Source organism: Opisthorchis viverrini (genome assembly GCF_000715545.1).
Source record: "Opisthorchis viverrini unplaced genomic scaffold opera_v5_693, whole genome shotgun sequence".
In the NCBI taxonomy this organism is placed as follows: domain Eukaryota; kingdom Metazoa; phylum Platyhelminthes; class Trematoda; order Opisthorchiida; family Opisthorchiidae; genus Opisthorchis; species Opisthorchis viverrini.
Genome location: NW_008752363.1, coordinates 45,493 through 57,693, shown reverse-complemented (window position 1 = coordinate 57,693; position 12,201 = coordinate 45,493). Strand labels below are relative to the sequence as shown.

Sequence of the window (12,201 nt, the reverse complement as noted above, 5' to 3'; positions counted from 1 at the left end):
CACGGCACACCTCTGTGGCTTCACTTCTGGTGACGGCCCCCTGAAAATGACTGTGGTTAAGTATTATGGAATGCCATTCGTGAACGCTGACAATGCTGCCAGTATACTGCTTACTCCACGGTGATGTCAGAAGATTTTTCAGAGTGGACTCCGTTCACGGGTCTGGTAACGCACCCCTCATGGAAAACACCGGTTCACTTTCTAGTTATTTGGAATCCTGGGAGTTAAACATACACACTGAAGTCCTGATTTCACGCAACTTCGTTCAAATTAATGGACGTTAAAGTTTACTTCATGAAAAAATTCTTAGAGCAAGTTTTCCTTAATTATAAGTTCTTAGGTATCCGTATCTGCTTCCTCAAGCTGAAGTAAAATAAACCAAATTACCATGCGCAGGCAAGCCTCCTGCAACATTTGCTTCAATGGGTGCGTTGCGAGCTTAAGCGTGCTACAGATAGTATTCATTTTACAGAAAAACGGAGGGCACGGTTTTATTTTTGGCTTGAGGTATTTGCTGATCGCGGTAAATTGACCAACTTAACAGCTCACTTAAATTAGGAAGTCGCATAAAATTACTTTGATGCCGGCGTTTTGCCGCTCCCTTCACATTTCTCTGAAGCCATCGTTTCGAATGAAAGATTTTATAGCATTCGAGGGTATGTTATCAAACCGTTTCAGTTTTTCTAAAAATTTTAAGCGTGCTTAGGTCTACTTTGTTTGTGCAGTTCATAAAGTTAATAACTGCTATGGCTCGGTTTTATCTGCTCTGTTGTTTCTCCTTTATTGCATTTGAAGGTATTTTGAAGGAATACGTGAACAATAATTACGTAGTCTTTGTATGCGTTGACTCAAGTCGTAGCGGTCATTTATAAATTGTGCGGGAAGAAGTTTCTGGTATATGCGGCAGGCTTACAAAGTCAAGTAATTCGATGCAGCTAGCTAGATTGGTTGCTCTCTTATGGCAGTCCCTACAAGCTGCATCATGTATCCGTCGAGGTTCTGTCTTCACCAGTACAATGACTATTTGTTAGCATTACAGAAATAATTAGTGAATTCATGAGTGGAGTTAGCAGATAGTTTGCCGTTATGGGCACTACTGTGGAGTCTTGGAGCGAATCCGCTATACCTAGCCGGGCTTGTTGGCTCTTGATTCGCCCTTCATCAGGAAATGGTACACATGTGGTGAACTACGGACTACTTGTCAGACTCAGTATGCCAGTCGCAGAACTGCAATCGAAACGCCAAACCTTGGTTTGTAGGCAGCTCTTCATGAGCGCCTTTAGTGGACCATTTAATGTTGTCATAATAGTTGACGAATTGAGAACATGCTGCAAGCATATTCTTGTATCCGTCGAGGGAGCAGTGCTCTTTATAACCGTATCTAGACCAAGAATTCGAAATGTGATAACGGCTCCAAAAGACCCTGAGGTTTAAGTTGAACTGTGGCCTGAAACAGCTGGTGGCAGGTGTTCAAAATTTCTTACTATTGTGGTGTGGCAACACTATCCTATCTCAAGAACAATAATCTAGGTACAAGGAATCGTAACAGACAGTTGATGCGAACGGGTGGTCATATGTGAAAATGACGGACGTGCACTGGATTAACGGAGTGCTAATAAGGTTACAGCCAGTTATGTAGTAGTCCATGAAGCCAGGTAGGAAGAGCAGTGGTGGGAATAGACGGTTTTCAAGATGTTGTTCGAAACGTATGCATTCCGCTAACAGCTCCAATGATCAGAGGTGGTTGTCTGGCAGGACAAAGATGGGAGATGGGATCATAATGGCTGCAGCAGTTTAATAAATAAACAGTAAGATATATCACATATGTTGGTTTTGTAGGATTTGGACGCCGACACGGTGGAGGGGCAAAGTATACGGTTAAGATGAGGAATGGGCAATTTTGGCCATCGCATCAGGCTACCAAGCATGGCTGATAGCTCACATTTAGCGGCGCCAAAAAGAGGCCCAGTAGCTGCAAAAGCAGCTAAGAGGGGAGACAGCGCGTTGGCTTGTGAGTATCAAGAACCGTCGTTGGCCGTTGGATTACGCTATCTTGCAGAGTTAGGGAGAAAGTAAAATCTCAAAGTCAGTGCTTCAAAATATTGTTTGAACCTATCCCGCCCGTAGCGTTTCAAGTCAATATTGTTCACTAATTATTTTCTTATCTAGAGCGCACCCTCAATGGCTTACTCACCATCCCTCTGGTTCTTCCCTATTTGAGTAAACATTTTTATACATCTGAACTTGTCAGTAGCAGATCCAAGACGGATTTATACTTTCACACACCCGCAAATAACAGCACTTCCACCATCCCCACCGTAACTTGCAACCATCTCATAGTTGACCCTATTAGCACCCTCACGCACATTAGGGTCTTAATTCACAGGCACCAAATCGCAGCATTCTTGCTCACGTTTGAAAACGGACCCAGCCATAATCCCCAGTATCTGCCAGCTTCCCGAGTTTGCGTGCTCCTGATGAGATAAGATAATCCCACTACTACCACCGTCCTCTAAGCGATTGTTTTACGTCGAATCTTCATCAAATATCCCCTTAATTTGTCAAAAAAGCGTCTCGATGCCAAAAGGTTCAGCGATTAGTCATGTCACTTTTTAAAGTCGGTCGACAGGGCACTTCAAGTCAATTCTAACTGTTTAAATCGTGCCGACAGATATCTCTATTCAAGTCCCACTCAGCAGCTTCTTCTTGCTCTCCTACAAGGGGAATCGCGGAGTCACACAGATCTGGTTAACTTCGAAACATGTGTGCAGAGAATGAGAATAAACCAGCTTCTCCCTGAAGCATACAGTCAATTGCACACCTCCTGTATCTTAGTGAAACATGCAACGCGCAAAATCTGTAAGATTTTCCAGCGTTTGGATTGCCGTCACCGGGTTTTAACATACAACGCCTCTGATAGGCTCACTATCGAATTTACAAAAACTGTTGTCTGACAGCATATAACATGCATTACACTACTGATCGACGACTTCGAAGGTCGAAACCGTGTTTGCTGTGCCTAATAGTTGTGCGGTTCAAACACAAAAACGACGCCATATGCCTACTGGCGTCCCAAGCCTTTCTGTCCTCTATCCCGAAACCCCAAACAATTGAAGGTCAGAGGCGATCGCACCCAACTGCATTGACGTTGTATTAAAAGTTCGCCATCCAAAGCTATAAAATATACGGACGAAGGCCGCTAGATGGATCACTCTTCCCATCAACCATATGCCGTAATCAAAAATCTCTGCGTAATCAGTGGCAGGATTCACATGCGGCCAACGGCAACGGCGAAAGCCGGATCGCCATTGACATACTTGCGCGTAGTAGCCGACAACCCTTGGATTTAAATAACAGAGTGCTGAGTTCGCCAACCGACCTGGCCTCTCATGCACTCGCATCAACTTCTGTTTGACAACCGACCGCTCCTCCAACACAACAACACTAAAGCCCATCCTATGCCAGTCGCTCGTCCAGCCGTCCCCAATAATACAGGAGTTGACGTGTTAACCCCAGATTCCTAACACTACCTCAGCGATCTTTTAAGATTGCCATATTATGGCGCTGAATATTGTCACTGCCAAACCTGCCTGTCAGTTCCTTGCACCGCCCCCACCCTCGTGACCATAAGTTCGCCACTTCTACCGTCGAATACTTATATATAATCTCTGAACACCAACACACCAACAGGACCGACTTCTGATGCAAGAGGTAAGGTATCCCATCAGCACGAACTTGAGTGCGCAATCAAGAGTGACAGCACATTTTCTTCCTCCAGACCATCGGACCCTAACGCTATTTTTGTCTTCCCACCGAAGCGTTCCCTTGTGCTCAAACACCCGTTGTCGAAGCCCCTTATCCTAACGACATCTACAGCAATAAACCTCCGAGATCCTACTATTCGCCCTCCATCAAAAAACACTACTATACCACGAATTCCGCATAAACATAACTGTGGATCAGTAAATTGTGCAACCCAGGCCCTTGGCAGGACCTCTCAACCGCACCACACAATAATAATATGAATATTTATTTTCAACTAGTGGATGACATACCGTCAGGCTTGATCACACGATTACGTTCGGAATAAAGCACGACTGGGAGATCGGTGAATACCGGGGTTTGCGCGAAAAAAGGACAGTCACAAACGGTGGGCAATATCCGATGCAGACTCTACCATGCATAAACCGGCGTGGGAAATGAAACACAGTTGTTAGCAGTTTATCGTACTTTCGGAGGAAAATGTCAAGTGAAACAAGATCAGATCGTTAGGGTTTGAAGGTGACGGAAAAAACACGAGAGATGGAGAAAGGGAGGCCTCCTGTTTGATGCATGACGAGAAAACTGCAAATCGCGAAAAATGGTGAACCAGAACAACGAATCTGGTGCGCCAGCTGGGTTGTCACGATCCGGTTTGTCAATCTGAACTACAGCCTACAATCATTGATATGGCTTTGTCGGTCTTTGACTGCTGGGCTTATGGTCAGGGTCACAAAAATCGTAAGTGATGATGACGAAGTAGAGGAATCAGCGATACACATAGGTGGTAGAAGCAATCTCATAGTCGCGGTGCACACTGAAACTGTAGCGACTCATTGGTGTCTCTGTAGGAGTGGGTGTGAAGTTTAATGAAGGAGGAACTTTTGTGCTAACGCACAAGACGGAATGCTAACTGCACAGGAAATGACGGGCCTTATGGTAAACATGGGGTAAAGACTAGATATTTACATCCGAACGGAAGCTTCAGTAGATTGTATAGAGTGCATCCCGGGGGCGGCTGGGAATAGGTGACGAATTTATTCTCAGTTGCAGGTAGAGGAACGCATTGGTGAGAAGGCATCTTCAAATGTAAGGAGTGAATAGTTTCGGGAGTACCATCAGACTGGGTATAGCGCTGCCACGCCATCATTACAGCAACGTGCTTCGGCTTCTGGACAACGCCGTCATGGTCGTCAAGGTTGCCGCAATCGGACAGGGGATACGCATTTCCCTGGCAGCCGGATCTGGGTTAGACGAGTAAATTGACACAGATAAAGTCAGGCCGATGCAGAGTCACGGAAAATTTCCGATCTATAGGAGGACCATGTGAGTGTAGACCGGAAACAAGCCAGATTGAATAAATAACGGTTGCACGGGGCGTTTAGGCGATTGCAGCCGAAGTTTGAAGCTTGGGAATAGGGTGGAATGAGGAAACATAAGGATGAGAACAATAGCGTCTGGTGGGTACTAGGAGCCATCAGATAAAACGGTGTCCAATAAAAAATCCAAAACGAGATGAATGCATGCTGAATGAATTCAGTAGGACGATATTTCGGGTGGCACAGAGGCCGAATACATGCTGGGCCGTAGTAGGTGCCAAATTTTTGGGAATGTCACGACTTAGACGCCGAGTTAGCAGCGGAGTGGCTAGCTGTTGGACTATCTGCAGCAGGCTATCAGGCGTTTAGATTACACGCCGTTAGTTCTTATCTCAACGAAGAATTCATATTGTATGGTCTCTGCTCTGAAAAGCAGCGTTAATGTAAACACGGACAGCAGACAAATAGTAAACGGTTAGATAACAACTTCTGAGATAATGGATAGGAACCGTAGTTTGACTGGAAGGACCAAGCCAACTCAACAAGAAGGCAAGATTATGGGTCGCCAGTCACTGGGTGCATGGAAAAGGCAACCTTTCGTCGGTTGCTGTGATTTCTAGTAATCAGGAAATATTAAGGAATTGACACTTCGTGTGTATATTATAGCCTCCGAGAACAGGAGGGGAAATGTGTGTTACGTCTAGATGATGAAGTGGACTTGGGGTTGTGCAACCCGCCTAAGAGGCAGGTGGCAACTTTTTTCACGTCGGCGCTGGCCGTGAACCACTTTCAGTACCTTCAGGCTACCCATGCATATACAACTTTTTTAAAATCAAAAGAAAGGACAGCTGTTATTCACATGTATTCCTTAGTGTTGCCAGACAAGTCACAACAGGGACGAGTCCGATCCAGCTACAGACAAAAACAATGGTTTTCCCGACTTAAAGGCCAGGTTCAGAAGCACAAAAGATTTGCGATGCACCAGTGCTACTGAAGGGGCGGCGGATATGCGAACGCAACATGGTACAACATAACAAGGCGACACTCGCTGCAGAACGTACCCGTCCACCACACAAGTTTTTCATCCCCCATGCACACTACAAATTCTGCAAGGAGAAAACTAACAAGTAGTCGCAAATGCGGCTTATGCGTTATTAAATAACTCCGGCTACCAAATTTTCTATCCGGTCAAAGGGGGGTCAGACCAATGAAACAGCTGTCGTTTCGAAAAAGCAAACAGCAAACAGCCTATTTATGAAGAAAGTTGCGGAGGCAAACAAAACAGCAGCTACGTTTTGGGCAGTGGGACTGGAATGGAAATGTTCAGAGTCTGCGTGCTGTGGATAAACAATGTCGAAGCATTGGTGTGAACCACTATTTCAAGAAAAGGTGCATCATAGCGATATGTAAATGTGCAATTCTGTGGGTTGTGGAGCCAAAACCGGCACTTCATTAATTTTGTATCTTCAGATCCACTATTTGTGTGCACGGCACATCGTCAAATGATGCGGAATGGTTCTGAACAGCGAGAAATTAAGTCTCCGGTTGAGCTAAGTTTAGGGATTTAAACATAGGTGACAGTATTATTCGAGGATGGGATGAGACTTGAAAGAACTAGAAATAAGTTCTCTTAAAACAGAAGCCTAATGCCGGAAGCAAGGAAATACAACGAGGTCAGTGGGGATGGGCATGAAAGCGGTTAGAGTGGCAGGCGCTAGACACTCGCAATACAACTAGACTTCGGAAAGCAGGTGCAGATGTAGTCACAGAAGGTGAACGCCTGCATAATAGGTAGAATAGATGGTGAATTATGAATAAAAACACTGTGGAAAGTAGCTGTTTCACTTGCTGGTTGGCGCTATGGGGATAAAGCTGATGGATGTACACGCTAGGACCAGATAATAGGGCATTTGGGGTTGATGCACAAAGTAGAAGTGCTTGGCCGCGTTTCAAAGAAAGTGCCACGCGTAATCTGTGGCACGAATGGGTGCTCTGGTCAATCAACAGAAAAGTTAGAATCGAGAGTCTTTCGAAATCCTACATGGGATGATATAGTGCGAATATGTGAGGGAAGCTTGTTCCATAGTTTAAATGGGGAGGCAAAGGAAAAAGTTTTGTTTAAGGACAGTCCGACAGGTGAACAATGGGAGCAAAAATCCAGAGTTGCGGATGCTGTAGGGAGGGCAGGAAGAAAATTCAGGAAGTCGGCTATGTAAGCTCGCCGTAGATTAGGCGGTGAAGAAAGCCTAGGTTCAACCAAATGCACCTCGGCCCTAAAGTGATGGTGATAGGAGGGCCATGTGAGCGGGGACCGGAAACAAGTCAGATTGAATGAATAACGGTTGCACGGGGTGTTTGGTCGATTGCAGCCGAAGTTTGAAGCTAGAGAATAGGGTGAAATGAGGAAAGATAAGAAGGGGAACAGTAACGTCCGTTGGGTGCTAGTAGGCATCAGATAAAACGGTGTCCAGTAAAAAGTCCAAAAGGGAATCAAACTATGGTAGAGACAGGTGGCGGATGTGGCAAATGGAAATGGCAGCTTCTAACGGGACAGTGTGAATGGTATATTGATGTTCAGAGCAAGTGCGCTATGGATAAGCGGCGTCTGGGTATTTTATTGAGGTACCATATCAAGCAGGGGGCGTAGTGCGATGTTGTACATGCATGATTGGTGGGCTGAGGAGCGCATAATCGGATGGATTATATATGTACACATCGTTTTGAAGAAACGCCGACTTCGGTTTGGGTTTTGTTAGTTAGCGCTGGGCCAAACAGAACACCAGTCGTTAGATAGATCTGATAGAGTAGTCCGGGGTTGGAATTCGGCTGGCACGATATATAAGTGCTTGGAAGTAAAAAAGCAGGTCGGTAGCCCAACACATTCAGGTCGAGCGGGCATTTAGCACACTACTGTGGCTTGAAGCAAGTGAAGGGGATAGCAGTATATAATGCCGGGATCCTATACTTGCCCGCTAACCGTATCGTCATCGCACTCAAAAGTGTATGGGACCAAATTCATAGATGAGATCGGGGGTAGTTTGGTAAGATGTAAGGCTGCAGCAGTTTCACAAGTAAGCGAATTATCCACGGATTTTAAAAAAGTGTGACTGTGCGTGTCATTTCACAGCTGCTTAGGAAGATTGTTATATGTACCAGTGTAGTAAACTAGAAAGAAAAAGTGGCATAAGTTTGTACGAGCTGGGGAGCTTATTAGGGGGCTGCTGGGGTTACCGAATGTACAGAGAGGACGTTGATTGGCGTTTGGTCTAGCCTCTACTATGGAGATATTTTTGTGCAGAAGACGGCGTAAAAAAGTTAGATTTGGCTTAAACCGTCTGAGCAGTGGTGGTTCAAGGCCTGAAATTTGACAGCGAGATGGTGGGAAAGAGGGAAGGACCGTGGGAACATCCTTTTCGTGAATGGGCGTTGGACGCTTTCAAGTGCTAGTGTACTATCGTTTTCAAAAAAGTTTAGTGACAATCGGTAGATTTATTGCTGGGCAACGTTTTGCTTTTGACACAAAAGCTTCGACAGGTCAAGTAACTGGGTTCCGAGGTTGGTCGAAATTTAAGATGGAAGGAGAACCAATCAGCTCAGTAAAGCTAAATCTCTGTTGGTGTCAACCGGAGGGGTTTTAGTGTGTTAGAGTGGTTGAACAAGTGTTGGGTCGGTGGGGAAATCTACATGTGATCGGGTCCAGCCTAGGGTCTAGTTCTTCTGGCTCGGTTCATTTGATGGTTCCTCTTGAACTTCGTTTGAACCTTCTGTTAGTCTGTGTGGGTTGGCTAGTGCTAAGAAAGTTGTGTAAGAGGGATACTGCGACCTTTGGTCGGTTGGGGGTTACACCCCCCGGCTTTTTTCTAATGATCCTAAGTAGATTGAAAACCACACCGTCACGTGTCAACTCGGCTTATCCAAGACCGCTTTCCATACGCTCGCCAGTTCCACACCCTCGATTCTATTCACGCTGTGATGCTTAGTGATTTCCACTGCCTCGGCTATCAGCCGCTGTGGTGTGAATCGCAGTCTCCGTCTTAAAACTCCACATTCTACAGATCTATTCTATGTCCCGTGTCTAAGGCATGTACCGCCATCGCTGGGTCTTTGATCAGCGTTTGGTTTTCTGCATCCCTTGGTGGTTTGTTAATTCTTCTTTTATGCTCACCAATTCTGGTGTGCAATTCCCTGGCAGTTTGTCCTATATAAACCTCAGCGCAATCGTTGCAGTTAATTTTGTACACACAGTCACTGGTCCTTTCAGCCGGCAGGGGATCTTTCAGTTGCACCAAAACTGACAGTAGCGTTTTTCCCTTCTGAAAAGCTACTCGAATGTTGGCTAAGTTCAACAATCTTTGATAACCCTCCGATGTTCCTGCTTTATATGGAGTGACTGCTGTGCCAATCCACTCCTTACTGGGTCTTGATACTGGAGCCAAAATCTTCCTTAGTTGACGCCTGATCAAACTCACTGGATATCCTATTTCTTGAAGTGTGTTGGCAATCTCGATTTGAGCTGCCGTCCGGTCGATCTCTTCCATGCACTGCGCCTTAACTCGACGGAACATCGACGAGAAAATACTGGCGTACACGGACTTTGGGTGTGCTGATGAATAGTTCAAGACGGTTCTCATGCCTATTGGTTTTCGGTAGATAGTCGTTTTCAATTTCCCACCAACCTTATGTGTTTTACGGTTCAGAAAGTTTAATGTGCCCCATGTGGACTCTATTTCCATGCTAAACTTAATGTGTGGGCTTAAACTATTGAGATAGTCGTGAAAGCTGTTAACGTCATCTCTTTTGACTACAACAAACGTGTCGTCAACATAACATACTACTTTGGGTATAAAATGAAGGAAATTCGGGATAGAATTCCAAGTTTGGACGTGTGCATATCTTAAAAATGGCGGCCATTGCATCTCGAATGCGAGAGGAGCGCAATATGAGAGTCGAGCCTACGTGCTCGGGCAACTTGGAACTGGACTTAGTGAGAACAGCTGAGTGTACAAGAATGTCTGGGATCCCTGTGGAGTGAGTAAAAGGATTTTCATTAATTGTGAATGCATCAACCGGAAGGGAGCAGCAGCAGAAATTTATTTGGCTACAGAAGATGCCAGAGTGGTAATTATTCTTGTCTATCTTGATACATGCAAGGCGTTTAACCAACCTCTCACGTGTACTGCACAAGAAATTACGACCTACGGGGATTGGTGGCCCGCTAATTCGTAAGTTTCTTATCTTACTAGGAGGACCCAACTCACGAAGATCGGAGATTTTTCCTCGCCACCCCTTTCCATCACCAGTGGGATTATTTATGGTAGCGTACCTAGCCCGCTACTGTTCTTGCTATGCATTGTTGACGTTGCTGATTTGATCACCCAGGAATCCCTTTTTGTTACGAGGTGATATTAAGATAGCTAGCATATTCAGGGCCAGTGGCTCTCTTTTCTACTCCAAAGTGCAAGCCGTTGCAACCGCTGCCTTGATTTGGGTTGCACCACTCCAAGTCCGTTTCATCAGCCAGACATAACACACTCGTTCTTCCCTCGTGATGTTTGAAGCGACTACATACTTATTTAGTATAAAGACGTTTTCACCTTAATGTCTGCGATCACGACTAGCGCTTCTTGGTTATTTGGCATGAATCATTCGTTTCTGTAACCAGACACCACTGATCCGATGTCCGGTGACCCATATTCTTACTTTTCTGTTAAGTTAACCGGTTAGTTTCCGGTTCATTTTCAGTGCTTATTCACTTTCTCGGAATGTCATACCCGAAATTTTATTATTGTCTTGCTGTCCCTGTTCATATCAAACCCCTTATTTGCACAACGGACACTCTGGATCCTTCAACTGAGCCAAAAGCTAACGCTCCCTCCTGCCTAACATGACGTGATCGCCCGTTTCAAATAGTAAAACGACCAGCCTCCCCGCGCGCCACCTTGGCAGCTTAGTCCTTGGCTTCCAAAACTTGGGCACCTGCTCTTGTCTTGGATGTGCGCAGTCTGATTGAATGGCTTTCGGTGAACTTTCATCCATGCATATCGCTAACAATGATTTTCAGGTCCTAATGATACACCGTAACCTCAAATAGTCATTGATTGCTAGGTCAGCTAACAAAAAATTCATATTTTTATGGAGTCGTTTGGCTCGCTTCCCCCCCCTTTGGACATTTTTCTGTTCGACATTGTTTTATCTTATGTTGCCCGGAACGCTACTGCTATCATCCTTTTACAAATTCTCCATCATTCTTTCCCCTTCCAAAGCTTTGGGCTTCGGCTTTAGTTGCTTTAAACGCAACGTACAAACGTCATTCACTCAATCTTGTTGGTCCTGGGTCTACACCCAGACGGTCCTTGGAAAGAAACAAAATTACCCACAAAACCCATTAAACGGCATGTATTACAAGCACTGCACCCAGTCGTGCGCGTTTTTTCTGTGGCCAAAGCTCCGTGTGGGTTTTCAAAACTGGTGTTTTTCCGAGTTCAGCAACAAACGGATGAATGGTGAGACTTCACCGACTCGGGCTACCACTGGAAGTCCATCTGGTTTTGAGGAGGTTTCCTGATAGGTCGAAATCGAAATTTCGATATGTCGTCTATAGATCTATAGACGACATATCGAAATTTCGATTTCGACCTATCAGGAAACCTCCTCAAAACCAGATGGACTTCCAGTGGTAGCCCGAGTCGGTGAAGTCTCACCATTCATCCGTTTGTTGCTGAACTCGGAAAAACACCAGTTTTGAAAACCCACACGGAGCTTTGGCCACAGAAAAAACGCGCACGACTGGGTGCAGTGCTTGTAATACATGCCGTTTAATGGGTTTTGTGGGTAATTTTGTTTCTTTCCAAGGACCGTCTGGGTGTAGACCCAGGACCAACAAGATTGAGTGAATGACGTTTGTACGTTGCGTTTAAAGCAACTAAAGCCGAAGCCCAAAGCTTTGGAAGGGGAAAGAATGATGGAGAATTTGTAAAAGGATGATAGCAGTAGCGTTCCGGGCAACATAAGATAAAACAATGTCGAACAGAAAAATGTCCAAAGGGGGGGGAAGCGAGCCAAACGACTCCATAAAAATATGAATTTTTTGTTAGCTGACCTAGCAATCAATGACTATTTGAGG

The 12,201-nt window shown here is 45.2% G+C and overlaps 1 protein-coding gene across 1 annotated transcript in view; it reads right to left on the bottom strand.

The window, feature by feature from the left end:
* Nucleotides 1-336: 336 nt before the first annotated feature.
* Nucleotides 337-12,201, bottom strand: part of T265_11997 (hypothetical protein) — a gene marked incomplete at both ends in the record, with an annotated part of 30,288 nt that continues 18,423 nt past the window's right edge. Inside the window, 2 exons of the mRNA XM_009178872.1 lie at nucleotides 337-363; nucleotides 9,167-9,909. Of these exons, the coding sequence (XP_009177136.1) occupies nucleotides 337-363; nucleotides 9,167-9,909 (770 nt within the window). The remainder of the gene's footprint in view (nucleotides 364-9,166; nucleotides 9,910-12,201) is intronic.